General features: G+C 41.1%; 2 protein-coding genes across 3 annotated transcripts in view; both read right to left on the bottom strand.

Annotated features, from left to right (window-relative positions):
- FNIP1 (folliculin interacting protein 1) overlaps positions 1 to 2,067 on the bottom strand; it is a 66,357-nt gene extending 64,290 nt beyond the window's left edge. For both annotated transcript variants that reach the window (XM_014891565.2, XM_014891563.2), the window contains exon 1: positions 1,875 to 2,067. In XM_014891565.2, the coding sequence (XP_014747051.1) occupies positions 1,875 to 1,963 (89 nt within the window). In that variant the 5' untranslated portion in view covers positions 1,964 to 2,067. The remainder of the gene's footprint in view (positions 1 to 1,874) is intronic.
- Positions 2,068 to 2,805: 738 nt separating this feature from the next.
- On the bottom strand, positions 2,806 to 16,309 carry MEIKIN (meiotic kinetochore factor). The gene is made up of 9 exons (XM_088173746.1): positions 16,099 to 16,309; positions 14,572 to 14,659; positions 14,272 to 14,350; positions 13,243 to 13,303; positions 12,461 to 12,601; positions 11,912 to 12,031; positions 11,660 to 11,699; positions 10,415 to 10,476; positions 2,806 to 6,097 (listed from the first exon to the last, which is right to left on the bottom strand). Exons 1-9 carry the CDS (start codon positions 16,292 to 16,294, stop codon positions 6,051 to 6,053), a joined length of 834 nt encoding a protein of 277 aa, XP_088029872.1. The 5' UTR covers positions 16,295 to 16,309; the 3' UTR covers positions 2,806 to 6,050.
- Between the last annotated feature and the right edge of the window lie 5 nt (positions 16,310 to 16,314).

Genomic DNA, 16,314 nt, shown 5'->3' on the forward strand with positions numbered 1-16,314 from the left:
CAAAGGCTCAGCTGTCATAAATAACAGTCTTTATTTTCTGTATTATCCGAAAGTTTCACCAAGAATTGATAGTCCTAACAAGTTGTGATCTTAGCTACAAACCTAGCCCCATTTGGAAAATTAAAGCAGCCGTTAGGCAATATGCTTAAAGAGCATCTGTACTAATCTTCAAAAACACTACTTGGCTCTCCTAAGTCAGAGCTGGATCTCCCACCCTCCCCAGAGCCTCATCAGCCTCTCACTGCAAATTATATCTGTGGGTCCACAAAAAGAAATCCAACTGCAAATTCACCAGTTACCAGTTGACAGTTTATATCATAAAGCCTACATCAAACAGCACTATAATTTTCAGACCCAGTTTGGCATAGAATAATGCAGGTGACAAGGGAAGCACAGACCTTGCCAAGTACTTGCTCTCATCCTTTCAGGCACGGGTGTGATTCCCACATTTCTGCCCCAGGTCTGCACTGCAGCTGTTGCATGAACCACCTAGACAAACCCATCACTAAGGCGAGACAAAAGGCAAAACAATTACACAGAGCAGTCCTAGTACCCCCCTCCCTTCCCCATCAAGGGCTCTGCTCCAGTATTAAGATGATTTGGAAAATAAGATGACATCAACACCATGAAAACATTTTGTTTCTTAGAAAAGATCATTCTAAAAAAAGGATTCACTCCACAGTGAACATCAGAGAGGTGTGAAAGCATTTATGGATCAGTGTCATCAAAAACTGTGTGAGTGCCAGGTAACGTCCAGGAGCATGTCCTGACTCCTTAAGGACTCATATATTCCAATACATATTTTAGATAACTGCAGATACACTATTATCCATCTAAATTGCTAAATGCTTCAACTAAAAGAGGTAATTACAGAAAATTAAGCCCATCAGAGATGTCCCTTTACAGAGCAACTCAAGGGCTGATCATTTGTAGGCAGTAAATTTCAAGGCAGCGGGTGGGAGGAGAGCTTCACCACACTGTTAGAAGTGCTTCAAGAAGCGCGTAACTCTTACTAATGAAGCAGATTTTATTTGCATCCAGGTGATAAACTGCGCTTTAAAACGATATTGCAGGTTCTCTCCTTGCCAAGACGCAGGCACGGCATCGCTTTCGAGCCTGGCCATTATTCACGTGTCGAAGAGCACAAAAGCTACTTGTTTCAAAGCAAACCAGCCCGCGGAAGCCCTGGGCGAGCCCCAGGCCCCATAGAGCACCCGAACGCAGGCTCTCTCCGTCCCGGCCCCCACAGGCACTGGCCCGGGCCGTGCGAGCCCACGCGGCCCCTCGGGCTGCCCTGGGGCCCCTGCCCTGCTCCCCGTGCTGAGCATGGCCCCCCGCTCGGCCGATCCAGCTCTGCTGCGGTCAGAGCATGATGAATTTTACTAGAAGCCCCACTACTCTCTCGGCCAAAACTTCACGTTTTCTCCTCGTACCTGAAGCTGCTCCCTGGGGACCTGCCCGCCTGTCGCCCTCCCGCGGCCCGCAGCATCCCCGGAGGGGCCCGCGGGGACCGGGGCCTCATACACGCCGTGGAAGGGGAGGCAGCCGCGGGTTGGGGGCGAGGCAAGGCACGGCGCTGGGAGCGGCGGCCCTGGTGAGGAAGCAGCCGAGCGGAGGCACCGCAGCGGCCCCGACGTGGCGGCCCCGGGGGACTCCTGCCCCGCACCCGCCGAAGGGGCCCAGCCGGGGCGGCCCCGGAGCTCCCGCGGAGGACGTAGCCGCCGGGACTGGGGGTAGCAGGGCACGTCGCTGAAGAGCTGCCGATAGGGCAGGAAAGGGTCTGCCAGTCCCCGCGTCCTCCGAGCGGCGGAGGGAGCGAGGAACTCGGAGCAGAAGTTTGGGACGGGGGAGGAGCGCGGCCCCGTTCCGGTTACCTGAAGACACAGTCGTCGCGGGCGTCCCTAGCCGGGGAGATCAGGCCGTACTTCTTGTTGAAGAGCTTCTGGAAGAGGGTGGGCGGCATTTTGGGGCGCTGCCGCTGCCCCCTCCGCCGAGGCGCCGGGCTCCGCGCCGTCCCTTCACCGCGGCTAGTTCCGCCCGCCCCGCTTCATTCGGTGTCACAGTCATATGACAGAAATTAGTCACCCGGCGCTGCCAGGAGGGGAGGAGGGAGCGAGGGGAGGGACGGAGGGAGTGGGGGCCGGCCGGCGGGCGGGTCGGGGCGGGCTCCTTGGGGCGGCCCCATGTGAAGAGCGGAGCCCCCGCCAACCCCGCGGGGATCTCCGGGCTTGGGGGGAGTTTGGAGTTCCTCCCTTTCGCTCTCCTCGGCGGCTCCAGCGGCCGCAGAGTGAGCGGGAAAAGCGCCCGCTCCCAGACGGGCTTAGCCCGGGGCAAGGCCGAGGAATCCCCCGGTGGTGGCGATAACGCACAGCTGTTGTGTTTTCCTTCTTCGGACGGAAGTTAAAAGGTAGGAGCCCCAGGAAGGCGAGAGGAGGTCGCGATCGAGGCATCAGATTCTTCTCGTGGCTGCACCCAGCGCCTTCGGGACTTGGCGTGCAGGGGCGCACCAGAGAAAGGTGACGTCTTTTACCCCAAACCTCGAAAATCCAGCTCCTGCCCGCTCTCCTTCCAGGTACACGAAGCGATTCTCCCACAGCTGTACTAGAATGGCTCAGCTCAGATGCACTGGAGTTAAAACCTACAGGGAAGGTGGAACGCGTGTAGTTGATGGCAGAGGAAGCCATCATTACACGTAAAGCATCATCCACAAAAGAGTATTTAGGACATAATGCCCAGCAACTGACCCCAAAACAAATTAAAAAAAAATAAAAAGTGTGATAGGTTCTGTAAAATCAAAACGATCTATGCCTTTTCACAAAACTCTTTATTAGTAATACATAAATAAAATAGAAACCCTGGTAACAGCTAACAGTCTCCTTCAATGTCTCACTGTTCAGATACAACCCTGCTAGTAAGTTTAATTAAGGACTGACAAAAACTGATTGACTCATCTGCTTTCCCTGGAAAATGGAATTAAGCTAAAACAATGTATGATATAAGATTAAATTAAGCAGATTGTTTTTAAGGCATAATTTAGCACGTGCAAAATATCTACATAATGATTCTTCACCATCACTCATCTGTAGAACTTTGTTTTCCATCTACCAGAAGTTGTAGACAATTCTAACACAAAACAGTAATTAATGTTTAGATGCATCTTTTACCCCTTGTTCTCTACAGAAGACACACGTGCCTACCACAGATTTTTACATGACCAATCTTTACGTCCTTTTACCACGTGGAAGCCTCCTGACTTCAAGGAGCACATAAATACAGTCTTAAAAATAAAAAGTCCTCAGGGAACAAAACAAAATAATAGAGTTTTGACCAGTATATGTAACTCAGCTTTCAGTAGTTTCACAACTTAGAGCAATGATGATTTACCTAAGCTCAAGCGCATTACCAATTCAAGGTGATGGAGTCCCTTTAAATATAAGTGAACTTATATATACATTCAGCATATTTTGATTTGGGCCGCAGTCATCTCTCTTCTAGTCTAAAGACTATGAACCAAACCAGAACTATTTGCATGTAAGGCTTTATCCTCCACCAGCCTATACATGCACCCTTGTAGCACTTCAGTACAAGAAACATCTCCCACACCATCTCTGAGTACTTAGAGTCAAAGTCTCCTAGAAGTGCACTTCAGATAACAAGAATAACTGAACAGTGTTAATGAAAAACGTCTTACAGATTTATGTATAATACATTTACTCAACATGCATCTGCCATGCACAATTCCTGGTGATAAAGGATTATCAGAGTTCTTGCATGGACTGACTCGCTGGAAGCAATTCCATTCAAGTCATTAAGACTTCATGTCTGGGATGTGACAGAGTAGCCCTGGTGACACTGAACAGATTCTTCTTCTGAATCACTGCACAAATAACCTCCTCTGACCTACCCATTAACTGGCCATGACCCATAACCTTTATCTATCAATATGGAAGAGCCAATTTCCACTCTGAATGAAATTTTATGTAGTAATTTTTCAGCTGAAAACCAAACTATGGGGAAATGCCTTTCCTCTGAGAACAGCAGAACAGGAGTAGAGACTGTTGCAGCCTCAAAATGAATTTTCTACCCTGGAGCAAAGAGCTAGCCTGGTAATTAATTACACTTTCTCTAAGAGTCAGACAAAAGATGGTAAGAAGCAATGCTTTCATAACTGAAGGGAAGGACAAGAGATCATGGTTCATTATATTTCTGTCCTACACAGCCTCAGCACATCAAGAAAAACAAAAGCAAACCCCAGCAATATTCAGGCTGCTACAGCCAATTCCACAGTTACAGACCATAGTTTCCTCTCTTGTACTTTCCAATTAGTTTGCCAGTATTAGTCTCTTTGTATAGCACTACCAAATGGCCTGGGGCAAAAAAAGTATTTTTTCCTATGACTTCCAGAATGCTCTTACAATAAACATCTTTATTCTGGACCATCCTTTACTTGAATAATCATCATAAACACAACTTATTAAATATGTAACTTTCAATTTTGCTTAAAGCTACATCAAGGAGCTCACCTCTGTCTCCTAGGGGCTCTAGATTCTTGCATAATTACTAGTGACATAATTATAGTGACTTAGTATTTGCAAGAACAGGGATATTGATAATTAAAAATGTACCTGACAGGACTCCAAGAAGTTATTGGCAGAACTCATTCTACTAATGCTTAAAAGAAAAATAGCTTAATGGCATAATTTTTAACCTTGAGCCATTTAGAATGTTTATATAATACTTGTTCACAGACTAATCCAGCAGCAATTATTTCCACTTCCTTCTACCCCAGAGCAATGGGGAAAAGATCAGGGTTTGAACTTTCACAGGTATTTTCAAATGCAGTCAAACTACAGGTGTAGATTTTATATGTCTTCTTGTCATGTTCTTAGAAATACAGAATTATTTTCCAGGGTGGTAAGACTGGGAAACAAACTTAGACTTTTGAAAGCCATACTAGCATTTTGAAACACTGAAAAACTTCCTTTTTGTCCAGATAAAGTCTGAGTAAAGGATATTGTAGTGAGAACACTCTAGAGGTCCAAAATACTTTGATGTGCAATGAATTCAAGTGGAAAAAAATGTCTCTTTGACAGTGTTTTCTGACACATTCAGCACATCTAAGAGCATTTATGAATTAACAATCCACAAGCTGAACTGGAAGCACTGGGAATTTGACTTGTGTGGACACAGTGTGAGCAGTAACCTGAAAATCCAGAATGTCAATATCTGTCTCTTGAAACAGTTCAGCTATAAAAGGGTTTTTCCCACCATTGTTTCATGTTAGGCATTTACTTTCTCTAAGTCTAAAGCCACTAGAAGAAACAATGACTGAGAGGTGTGATGTTACAAAATACCTGAGATGAAACAGGAAGGACTCTGAGATGGCAGTGGCTGCACAGTGGATGTGCCCTGAATGGTGACAGTGCTGATCATTAAGAGCCAATTCACAGTGATGATGGGATGAAGAGGACCTGTACTGGTGTACTGGTATCAAATTATAGCAGAACACACAGTCCTGTACCTCCGAAGTTCTGCAGACCTATGCATTCAAGGAGTTTAATGGTAGCATACTATTGACTTCTGGATCTCTAAGAGTACATGAATGCTTTCATAGCCACTCCCAGGACATGCAGTTACCTTCATAGCCAATGTTAACACTTAAACAGGGGTCACATCTTTAGATGTTAATGCTGCTAGAGAAAACTAGAAATCTTGGCAGAGAGCAAGCCAATAGTAATTCTATTAAAGCAATTTGGTCTGCTGTTCTTCAATCACACTTTTTAAAAATTTAAAACTGAAGAATCATCTTTATGGAATCCTTACAGAATAATGCCCAGAACAGGATCTAGCTGCTGTACAAAATAATTTACTATGAAGTATTTGAGTATTTACTAGTTTACTGAAATACATAATACTAAATTTCAAACAACATATATGCAAAAGAAAAAAAAATACAACCATTGTTTACTAGTTAGGAGTTCTGTTTTCCCACCCTGCCACGTAGCAAGACAGTAATTTCTTCTGTTAACTCCTGCCGAAAGCCAAAAATCTCATTTCTGTTTACAGCAGATCCAGTTTTTGGTACTTTGAATAGTATCTGGGAGGAAAAAAAGTGATAAATCATTATTAGTAAAGTGGTACATTCTCTCATGTAAGACAAAGTTCAATGATCTGACCAGCTGTTCAGATGTTCACTAGATACATCCAATACTAGCATTTGTCTGGAAGAATCTGGATCTTGCAGGTCTCATTTGCCAGTGAGGAGAGAACAATAGTTTTGAGCATATGTACATTCCTAATTAAAACCAGCATCATCTGAAAGACTCCTTGATCAGAGAATAAAACATCTAGCATAAACCTTCCACCACAGTGGGGTCTAATTCCTGATACCAGGACCCTCTAGAAAAGGAGTAAGAAAACCAAACTTTTGTTCTGACAACGCTGCTTGCTGATTTCTGAATCACTTGCCCACCAAGTATAACCTGTGCTCTGTATTACTACAATATGCCTGGGCACATAACCTAGCATCCCAGTTCTGTACAGAAGCATGGATGAGTGTCATTAATTAATACATATACACACATTTACAAACACTTCACGGCATTCTAGATGCTGCAAATAACTGGTAATAAAGTAGAAAGACATTTGGACCCAAGAGACCACAAATGAAAATTTTTGTGTATTGAGTATTTTTGAAAGCTTCCACGCTTATGCGCTATCTCTGTATTGAATTCAAACAGAATAAATGACACACAGCTTGCGGGAAACTTGGAGAAAAGGTACTTTAAACTTTGGAAGACACGTGCCATCCAGTGGTACACCAAGAAACTTCATGAGAGATGGGAAAGGGCGGGGCTTTTACCTGTGTTAAGTGATGAGACAGTTTTGTTCACAGTTCTTATTTTTGTTTAACAAAAACCTGGGAAGTGAAGAAAGGAGCTTTCCCTATGTTAAGGGTTTCAGGAGAAAAGAACAGAAACCTTATGAGAAACTGATCATTTTTAAAGAAAAGCATTACTGATAACTCGAACTACTTTGGTGGAGGAGTGGTGATGAATACCAAAGTTCAACTCAGGCTTACTCACTCTAGAAATAAAGCACAGAATAATAGTAAGGCCTTAATTCTGAAGTAGCCTATGACTGCCTTAATTCCTATGCTAAAGATCCTTGGAGGAGAAAATGTTAGTGCAATTTTAATTAAGTACTGTTGCCCAAGAACACTATTAAGCCAGAGGGTTGAAGTTTTCTGCATTTTTCACTCTTTTTAGCCTTGCAATTTTTTCAAATATTCAGATTTCAAAAAAAGCCCAGCAACTTTTAAACACTCAACTAACCAGTTAGCATCTGCACAGTGAACTAAGTCTATACTCCTTTACTTTCAGGCACTCCTCTGGGAAGGCAGAACTCTTTCCAGTTAACTGGAACTTGCTGGAGCTGGGAAGGCCTCTGGCCTGGTGACATTTTCACAATGGAGCAGATTTCTTGTCTGTCACACAGAGGTAGAAAAGATTAATGACATTTCATTTACACAACTATTCTCACTGAAGAAATGTTCTTTTAGCTTTCTTCTAGGGAAATTAGAGATTACATGCAGAATTCAAGGCATGTCACTAGAAAACATTTAAGAGTACTTGTGTACATTCAACATGCCATTGGAAAGGGTGATAGCTTCAAAGCTTCAAACATTCTTTAGCAGTTTTGATACTGTAAGGATTAAATATACAGTACAGTAGAAATTAGCATGACAAAACTGGATTTAAGAGGTGCAATAGAATCAGAACCTTTAAAATATTATTTTCTTCTGGACTTTGAGGAATAATTTCTGAGCTCAGAGATGCAGGAACAATTTCTTTTGAATTTACAAATGGACCTGTGGTATTCAGGAACAGGTCTTCCCCAGGTAAGGCTTTACACACCAGCGACAAGCTAAGCTATAGCTTTGTGTCAAAACACAAAATATAATAACTGTCCAGGTTAAATAACAAACAACAATACAGATTGGCCAATGCTTGTTGGCTCGTGCAAAAGATATTCTATTGCTTAAATAAAATTTAGGCATTCAATAAGACCCTGATGTTCTCTGTTTATTAGCCTAGTATGTACTAGCTCAAGTATGAAGAGACAAGTGGCAGTACTGCGCTACCTGCACTGACAAAGAATTCAAAGTGGCATTTAAATATCAATTTTGAATCAAAGAGTTTGTTCAAGTAAGGATACTATTGCTAGTTTTACATTACATTTGTAAAAATACAAAAGAAATTCCTAATTTAGGTTGTTTGGGTTTTTTTAATTGCCCAGAATTTATTTCCCAGTTGTGCAATTTGCAGTGTAACATATATATAGGTACAAATTGAATGTGCTACAAGGAATCATTTCTTTGGTTTTAATTAAAAAAAAACAACAAAACAAACCAAAACAAATTTAAAAAAAAAATAAAAAAATTAAAAAACAAAACACAAAAAACAAAACAAAACAAACAAAACCCAAACAAACAAAAACCAAAACCAAAAACAAACAAACAAAAAAACCCAAAAACCAAAAAACAAAAACAAACAAACAAAAAAAAAAAAAAAAAACAAAAAAAAAACACAAAAAAAAACAAAAAAAAACAAAAAAAAAAAACCACAACCAACCCAGATAGACACTCGCATCTAATTCTACAGGCTGAGCATTACCAGGATTTTTTAGGACTTTATTTTCCTCCATGATTAGCATGGTGGAAGTCATTTGTTAAACAAAAAACAGACAAGAACTCACTATCAATTTCCAAGTCTTTGTTGTTTATTATTACTCTTACAGTATTCTCCTAGTACACAATACTTTAAGAACTCAATTTAGAATTACTACTAGTTCTTCAGATTTAAGTACTGAATTCCTTTCATTCAGGGATTTTTTTTAGTCTTATGCTCTCCAAAATTAAGACAAACAATTAGTTTACCAGAGCACAAACATTTCAGATGTGGCACTTCCTTCCACTTCTCCTATTTAATTGTAACTTCGGTCAGGATTCACAACTCCCATTCCATGCCAGTGTTAATCAGTCGGGTATAACGGGAATACTCACCACCACAGCATCTGTCGGTTTGGTTGGCAGAACTTCTACTGTCAACCCCTCTGATCTGGCTGACTTGTTCTCTGGGGCATCAAGCTGCCTAAACGATGATGAACCTCCTTCTAAGGGATTAAAACTGCTTTCTTTTTTCTTCAACGTTTTGGATTTAGCTGTTTGATTATCATGCTAAATAGTAAAACAATTACATTTTTGTGTTACAAAATGAATCTCTATAGCCAGGTAAGCACTCAGAGTCCCCCTGTCATAGTCAAGCTCTACACAACCCATTTCAGTACCACTAACACAGCCAGTCTGAAAAACAGTGAGCTTGGGGACATCCATGATTATTGCTCTATCGAGAGGGAGAGGCAAGCTACATCTTCACTCTGCCCTGGCTGCAAACACCACTTTACAAGTGTACCAGGAACTACTATTCCTCTAGGTGGAGTTCTCTACCCATACAAGGAGCAAATCATTTGTGATACAACCTTGCTAATTTATTTAGGATCTTTCACGTTGCTTTCCGGTCCTAATGGTGAAGAACAGCGCATACAACTTTTTAGGTCTGGCGTTCTATCTCTTGCAGCTGTTATTTTACAGAGTTTTTTCCCTGTGACAGATTTCCAACACATTAGTTAACTTTGAGACAAAGAAAACAGCTACTCTCCAGCCCATGTCCTACTGGATGGTTTTCAAAGAGGAATAATTCCAAAGCCACCCATGTAAACACAGTTCTTCCCTACAATATAATCCTAGTCACCTTCTCTCCACCATCAGGACTGCTTTACTCCTCTCCCATTCTGTAAACAAGGCTGCTTATTAATCTTATGTTCATCCGGCAATTTACAGCTGGGTAAATACTGTGCGATAGAGATCTGTATAATCACAGCAGTCTCTACCAGTGGCAACTTCTGCTGCCATTACACTCCAGATTAAGAAGGGGGAAATTATGTGACAGAATTGTATCAGTCACAGATCCAAACTGTAGTTACATCAGGGACTCTATGTATTTGTGAAACTGATATGAAATAAACTCAAGTAAAAAGCATGACACAAACAGTATTCCTGGGTAAGGTAAATAAGAAATGTCAATTTTAATTGAGCATCATGGGTGATTAAATGGAAAAATGCAGGGTCTGAGACTTTAGTTGGTTGGTTGTTTTTGCTTTCTTCTCCTAACACATTAATTAGAGCCAAGTCTTATTTGCTGGGACGATTTTTCAATTTACACTTTCCCTTCTAGACACAACTGAGTTTGGTCTGTGCTGGAGACGAATGACACAGTAGAAGCCTGATTTAGATACTGTGCAATCATTTAAGTTTGGTAGTTCTCACAGCTAGTATAACTGCTTCATATTTTACCTGCCAGAGTAGTTGAAATGCTCAATGCTGAAGAACTGTAATAGCAATTTGATGGTCTCTTTCTAGAAGAGGAGAAAAAGAAAAGAAAAACTATTCTGAATGAATGTTAACATTAAAGAAAAGCTATTAATAAGAAAATCCTAGGAAAATATAGGTTGAGTGAAAAGGGATAAATCTTATTTTAAAAAATATTGTTACAGAGTTGCTTAATCACCCTTTACAGTTATTTGATAGTTTATCAAGTCACACATCTTATCCTGAGGATTGCTGGGATTTACAACCCACAGAAGACTCACTAAATACTTAGCACTTCAGCATTCTAGGACAGAGCACATTTAAGGAGGATGCAGGGGAAATTAGGTTCACAAGAAAATTCAGTTGTGTAGAGATCTCTAATACTAAGATTGGTATGTTATGAATGAAAATATCTGCATATAAGACTGGAAGGAGAAGCACAAGGGTTAAAAGAAATGATGCTGTTCCTAAAAAAACACTCATGTTCCTCAGGTTTTTATGTCAGGACCTGAAGATAGCTCTGTAACAATGCCTAGTATAAAAGATCTTCTCTGTGATAAAACCTCATCACAGAGAAAACTCGGCACCCAACAACAGGAGGGTGTCAACAGGGTGCCAGCACAGCACACACACAACCATTCTACTTCCTGGCAGATATATTCCAAGTAAGAAAACACTATTAACAGACAGTAACCTGGCCCAAGATTATATTATAAAGTCAGCAGGATTCCAAAGCAAAGGAGTTCCCCATGTAAGCTGATGATTCCTAAAGGACATAAAAGACCTGCCCAAAAACTGATTTTTCTCTGGGCAAGCACAGAATGTCAGGCTTAATGAAGACTTGACAACAGGTACCCTTCACACTCTCCTACCTGAGCACAGCCCTCTTGCTTCGACTGAATGAAATCAGACAGAATTGGTGCATTTGAATAAAAACAACTTATTTAGGGATTTTGTAAATAAATGTCATCTTCTTCCATAAAATCCTTAAGTGAGTTCTCTTACATTGACTTCCCTACTGCTGCAATGCCAAACTACAAGTCTGTAAGGCAAACTCTTTCCTGACCAATTTCAAATTCCACCAATATCAAAGTTAGTGAGGTAGCTGAAACCCCACAGAAGTGCTTGAAGGAGCAGAGGCTTATTTGTACTGACCTTTCTTTTAAGTATCTCTCAAAAGAGAACAGTCTGAATATTTAAGTGCATCAAAGAGTCTGCTGTAGCAATTACCTTCTAATGCATCGGTCTGGAAAATCCTCTGGTACAGGCTCTAAAAAAAACCCCAAAACATGAAAGCTAAACTTTAAATGAAAAAGCTACGCCAGCTTAGACCAGACAAACACAGAGCACTAGCAGGGAGCTGCTCTCCATTATGCAGACAGACTTTACATAAAATAATCATTACATAGTTTATACAGGTTCCTCACACCAGAGTGAAATTTGTTTATGCTTATATCCTGAAGTATTGTAGAAAAGAATTACCTAATATTGCTGAAAGATTTGAGATCTGTGGTATCTTATCTATGATCACTGCTTTGCTGGAGTCCAAAAGAGTAGAGTTCTTGTACTTGCCAAGGTCCACAGAGTAAAAATTGCATCTTTCTGGATATAAAAAATATAAGTGCAGATTTAGTATGCAGAAATTGATTGAGTTATTAAATTTGTGACCAAACTGAAAGCAAGCACATTTGCAGGACAGGAACTAAAAAGCAAAACTAAAGTACTGTATTGGCACAAACAGCAGCAGAAAAGTTTGGAAGGAATTCAACTGAACACACATTTGTGGGTCATTCCCAATAAACAGCTTGTGTCAACAATGAATACTATAGGTTTAAAGTAGGATTCAAATTACACAAGGACCTGATTCATACCAGATTAGAGGACAGAGACACAGATTCCATGTTAAGCACAGGTTTATAGCACAGATGTGACTCAGTGAGTCACACCAAGGGAGGTCGCTAGTCTTTCTATTGTAGACAGTCTCGACACATTTTCTACATCAAATAAAAAAAGTCAATCAGAAGCTCTCACCCAAATCATCATCTCTGAATGTTTCAGGGGATGAATAAGTCTTCAGGCTGCCGCTAGCAGTGCTATAATCTGCATCTGAATCTTCATCTAAACACTCCATAAGAAAGGTGGAAACACCTGTGGGAAGAGTAATTTCTGTACCTAGAGAAAGGGACAAAAAAGGTGGCTAAAAAAAATAATCTATCATCTTCTAAAAACTATCAGGATTTCCTTATCTGAGTTTCATTCCTATAATGAGCTAAATATTCTCATGTCAGTATCTTATAACGAGTCATAATACAGTTAAAGAAGCAAACAAAGGGCATCCTTTGTTTACTTCCATACACTACCATCAGCCAAGAGAAGATGCCTTCTTTGCCCAAGGCACACAAGACATACCTGAAGAACTTAGCCTCTAGTAGGGTAATTCTTAAATAGGTCACATGCTTTTAGAAATGCAGGTTTGAGTAAACTGAAGAACTCATATCCACAACTAGTTCTGTTCAAAGATAAAATCAAGATCACGTGGTATCGAACAGGCTGTCTCAGGTGCTGTTGGTCTGTCTGTGACGCCTACAACCACTTCATGTGAACCCAGCCACAGGCTGCAGTGTGAAGCAGAAGTCCAGCCAGTGGTATCAAAACCTTCACTTTCTAATATCATACAGGCAGAACAAGTATAACAACAGCACAGTACAACAGCAGTACTTTTATAGAAATAAAATTATATAATGAATTTTACATTTAGTTTAATATCAATATAAAATATATTTAATAATATAATGTATTGCCATTATACTCACTTGAAGTCACTTCAGCATTTTTCAAACTTTCTTTACTTTCAAAGTTGATTATTTTGGATTCCTAAAATTAAAAGATCAATACAAACAATCTGAGAGAACTGAATGTAGACAAAGAAAGACATTTAAATATCATCCGACATTAGCAGATGCCAAGAAAATTCACTGTCTAGTACTTCACCATTTAAGTCTGCTGTTCATAGTGTAATTTGTAGCAGGGTTTTTCATGCACATGAACAAATCTGCTATCTTACAGCTCTAAAACTCATGACAAATATCCCACCATTTGATCCTGAAATCTTTGCTGGATGAGACTGAACTTACACACAACAGAGGTGAAGTAATGAATTTCACTGTCTTTTATTTTTTTTCAGACACCCAGTCCTCAGAATCCTACAACATTTCTGTAAATACAAACATCTGTGATGTGTAGGCAGTAGATTCTACAAAACCAGGCATTTTGTAGAAAATGCAAATAATTGGTAGACTATAAAGAAGAGCTAACATTTTAAAGAAAAATAGTTTTATACCAGTACCACCTGTGCCCTTTGCTGCAGCAGATTTCAGTTCAAACACACCTGGTTCACTATTCTCTTGCACTGCAGTATTAACCGTCCTGTAACACTTCTGCACCATCATCTCCAATCACTTTTTACCAGTTTTAATAACAAAAGAAAGCGCATCAGTGATCTGTCAAAGATCTGTGCCTGACCTAGAAGCGAGCAATTCTCTGGCACCACAATCTACTGAGATCTCTTCCACACGACACAATTCCTACAGCCTTGCCTCGTCCAGGATAATTAGTATTGATGTTTTCTCATGCTACCAGTAGCTCCAACAGCTTTTATTCTGGCCAAAGACACAGAAAATGTAATTCAAAATACAGGACCAAGTTCAGCCTGAAAAGCATCTGGGCACACACAGACATAACTCATAGGAAATTTTACCTGAATAGGAAAATAATTTAATGTGTGACATTTCTCTGATTTATCCCCCATCACTAATAGATAAAAAACAAGACAACATTCTCACCTTCAGTGGTACACAGCTTCTCTCTTGTTCCTCTTCTTTTATCTTGAAGTCTGTTGTTTCTCTGACAGTTGCTTGATTGCTGCAGTTGAAGAACAGAACCAAGTTCAATCACAGAGCTACACTGTTTTAGACAAAAGCAACAACTCCAAAATGTCATTACGGGGTGTCAATAAATAATATGACAAACATCAGTGCACTGATAATTCAGACTGCATTGCTACAAGAGCCATCTTACAAGGCAAAACAATATAATTTACTAGCAAGTCTTAACAATGGTGTGTTTGAATGATTCTAGCTGACCTTTGGTTGCATGAAGAGCTCTCTTCTGTATATTCAACATTTTCTTTAATCATTGGTAGGTTTTTTCCACTGAATTTTTTATTCAGGCCTAGAGAATAAATATATAGTTCAGTAATGATAATAATCTAAATTCTAATGTTGAAGTTATTTCTAACAGGGAACCTTTAGCTGTTCCCACCTTCTACTTTTTGACCCTATTATCACAAACAATGGAAAATCCGAATTTGCTTTTTTCAGCAGAATATCAAGACAAGACAAAACAAAAAGCAGACTTAAAAGATACTTCTCTTGTTTTAGAAACCTCTTGATTAAAAGGAAAAAAGCCCCACCACCTTGGAAGCAACCTTTACCTTGATTCAAAGTAGTTTGAGTACAAATCAGTTTTAAATGGAGTTTATTAGGAGTATCAAGGGCTTCTACATAAACTAGTCCTCAGTGTATATAATTCCAAATGGTATTATCGACACAATTAATCAGTAACCAGCAAATTTCAGAGACATATTTTCTTATCCTAAACCAATTTTATAAGTCATTTAGCTTTGTGCTTTGCTTTCATTATCCAAGAGCTAGAAATTGTCAAACTTTCTAGAGTTACACTTTTATGACCACAAAGGAACGTCCATGGCCACACTAAAACCTGGGTCTGAGTCACTGCATTTTCCCAGGGCAACACAGAGCCCTTCGGCTGAAGCTTCTTGGGAATTCAATATATGGACAGGACTCATCTTTTTCCTTCTCTTTTTCAAGCATATGGAAGACCTCCAGGCAGCTGGTTGCACCCAGTCCTGTGCACAGGACCACTAAACACATCCAAGGGCAGGAGCCAGCAAAGCATGAACAAGGCAGTAACAAATGTTTGCTGCACCCTCTTATAGCAAAGCTTTATTTTTAAATTACCAAGATCAAGACATCCCCCACTGGTCTTCTCCATACTCTGTCAGCCTTCACTTGATTCCCATCCCTTCCCTTGAACTGCATTTTTTTTCTTCACAGGTCTCAAATTCTTAACTTGGTATCTGTTGCCCTGTGTTCAACAAACAAGGCAGCTCCTTTTGAGTAACGACTTCAAGCAATTCTTAAAATATTCTCTCAAAGGTAAGCAAAGCTTTTGTCTAGACATTCTCAGTGCTCCCTTCCAACTCGATTAAATGGAGGGGAGGCAGTTTACAGAAGTAAAAATCCTTCCTATTGCTAACTAGCCGCTAAACTAGAAGGAACACTCCTGTTTCCAGAACAGCAGTCTGCTTTCTCCAAGCGGTGAGGGACATGGATAACAAGAAACCACTTCCTAACCTCACACAGGATCCGCTGCGCTGGGCACACGAGTGAGGAACAAACCTTTCCGGGGGACACTGAGGACGCTATCGGTAAAAATCTTGGCCGGATTACCCTGTCTCAGCGTCTTTACCCACGAGAACACACCGGACAAACCACAACGCAGGGTCTTCTCTCCGCCACCCTTTCCCACCGGTACTGACCCAGCCTCCTGCATCCCAAGCCCCGCCGCCGCTCGGGAGAGGCTCTTACAGGCAGGCTCGGTCCCGCGAGGCCCCGCGCCCCCGAACAGGCGCCACCGGCACATCTGAGAGACACCGGCCCGACTGTTCGGGAGAGCAGCCGCCTGCGGCAGAGGGGACGCGCAACGCTTCTTCCGCGGTACCTTCCCAGTGCAGGGAGCGCGGAGCCCCTCAGGCGGCACCGCCCCCGCACCGCCAGCCCGCATGCGCGAGGCGGCCGCACGCG

Source organism: Sturnus vulgaris, chromosome 15 (genome assembly GCF_052056855.1).
Source record: "Sturnus vulgaris isolate bStuVul1 chromosome 15, bStuVul1.hap1, whole genome shotgun sequence".
NCBI classification, from domain to species: domain Eukaryota; kingdom Metazoa; phylum Chordata; class Aves; order Passeriformes; family Sturnidae; genus Sturnus; species Sturnus vulgaris.

Coding starts and splice junctions, on each gene's coding strand:
- MEIKIN (XM_088173746.1), bottom strand. CDS start 16,294: ATGCGGGCTGGCGGTGCGGGGGCGGTGCCGCCTGAGGGGCTCCGCGCT. Junction 14,660..16,098: donor TCGCGGGACCGAGCCTGCCT/GTAAGAGCCTCT, acceptor TTTATTCTCTAG/GCCTGAATAAAAAATTCAGT. Junction 13,304..14,271: donor GAAGCTGTGTACCACTGAAG/GTGAGAATGTTG, acceptor TTTTAATTTTAG/GAATCCAAAATAATCAACTT.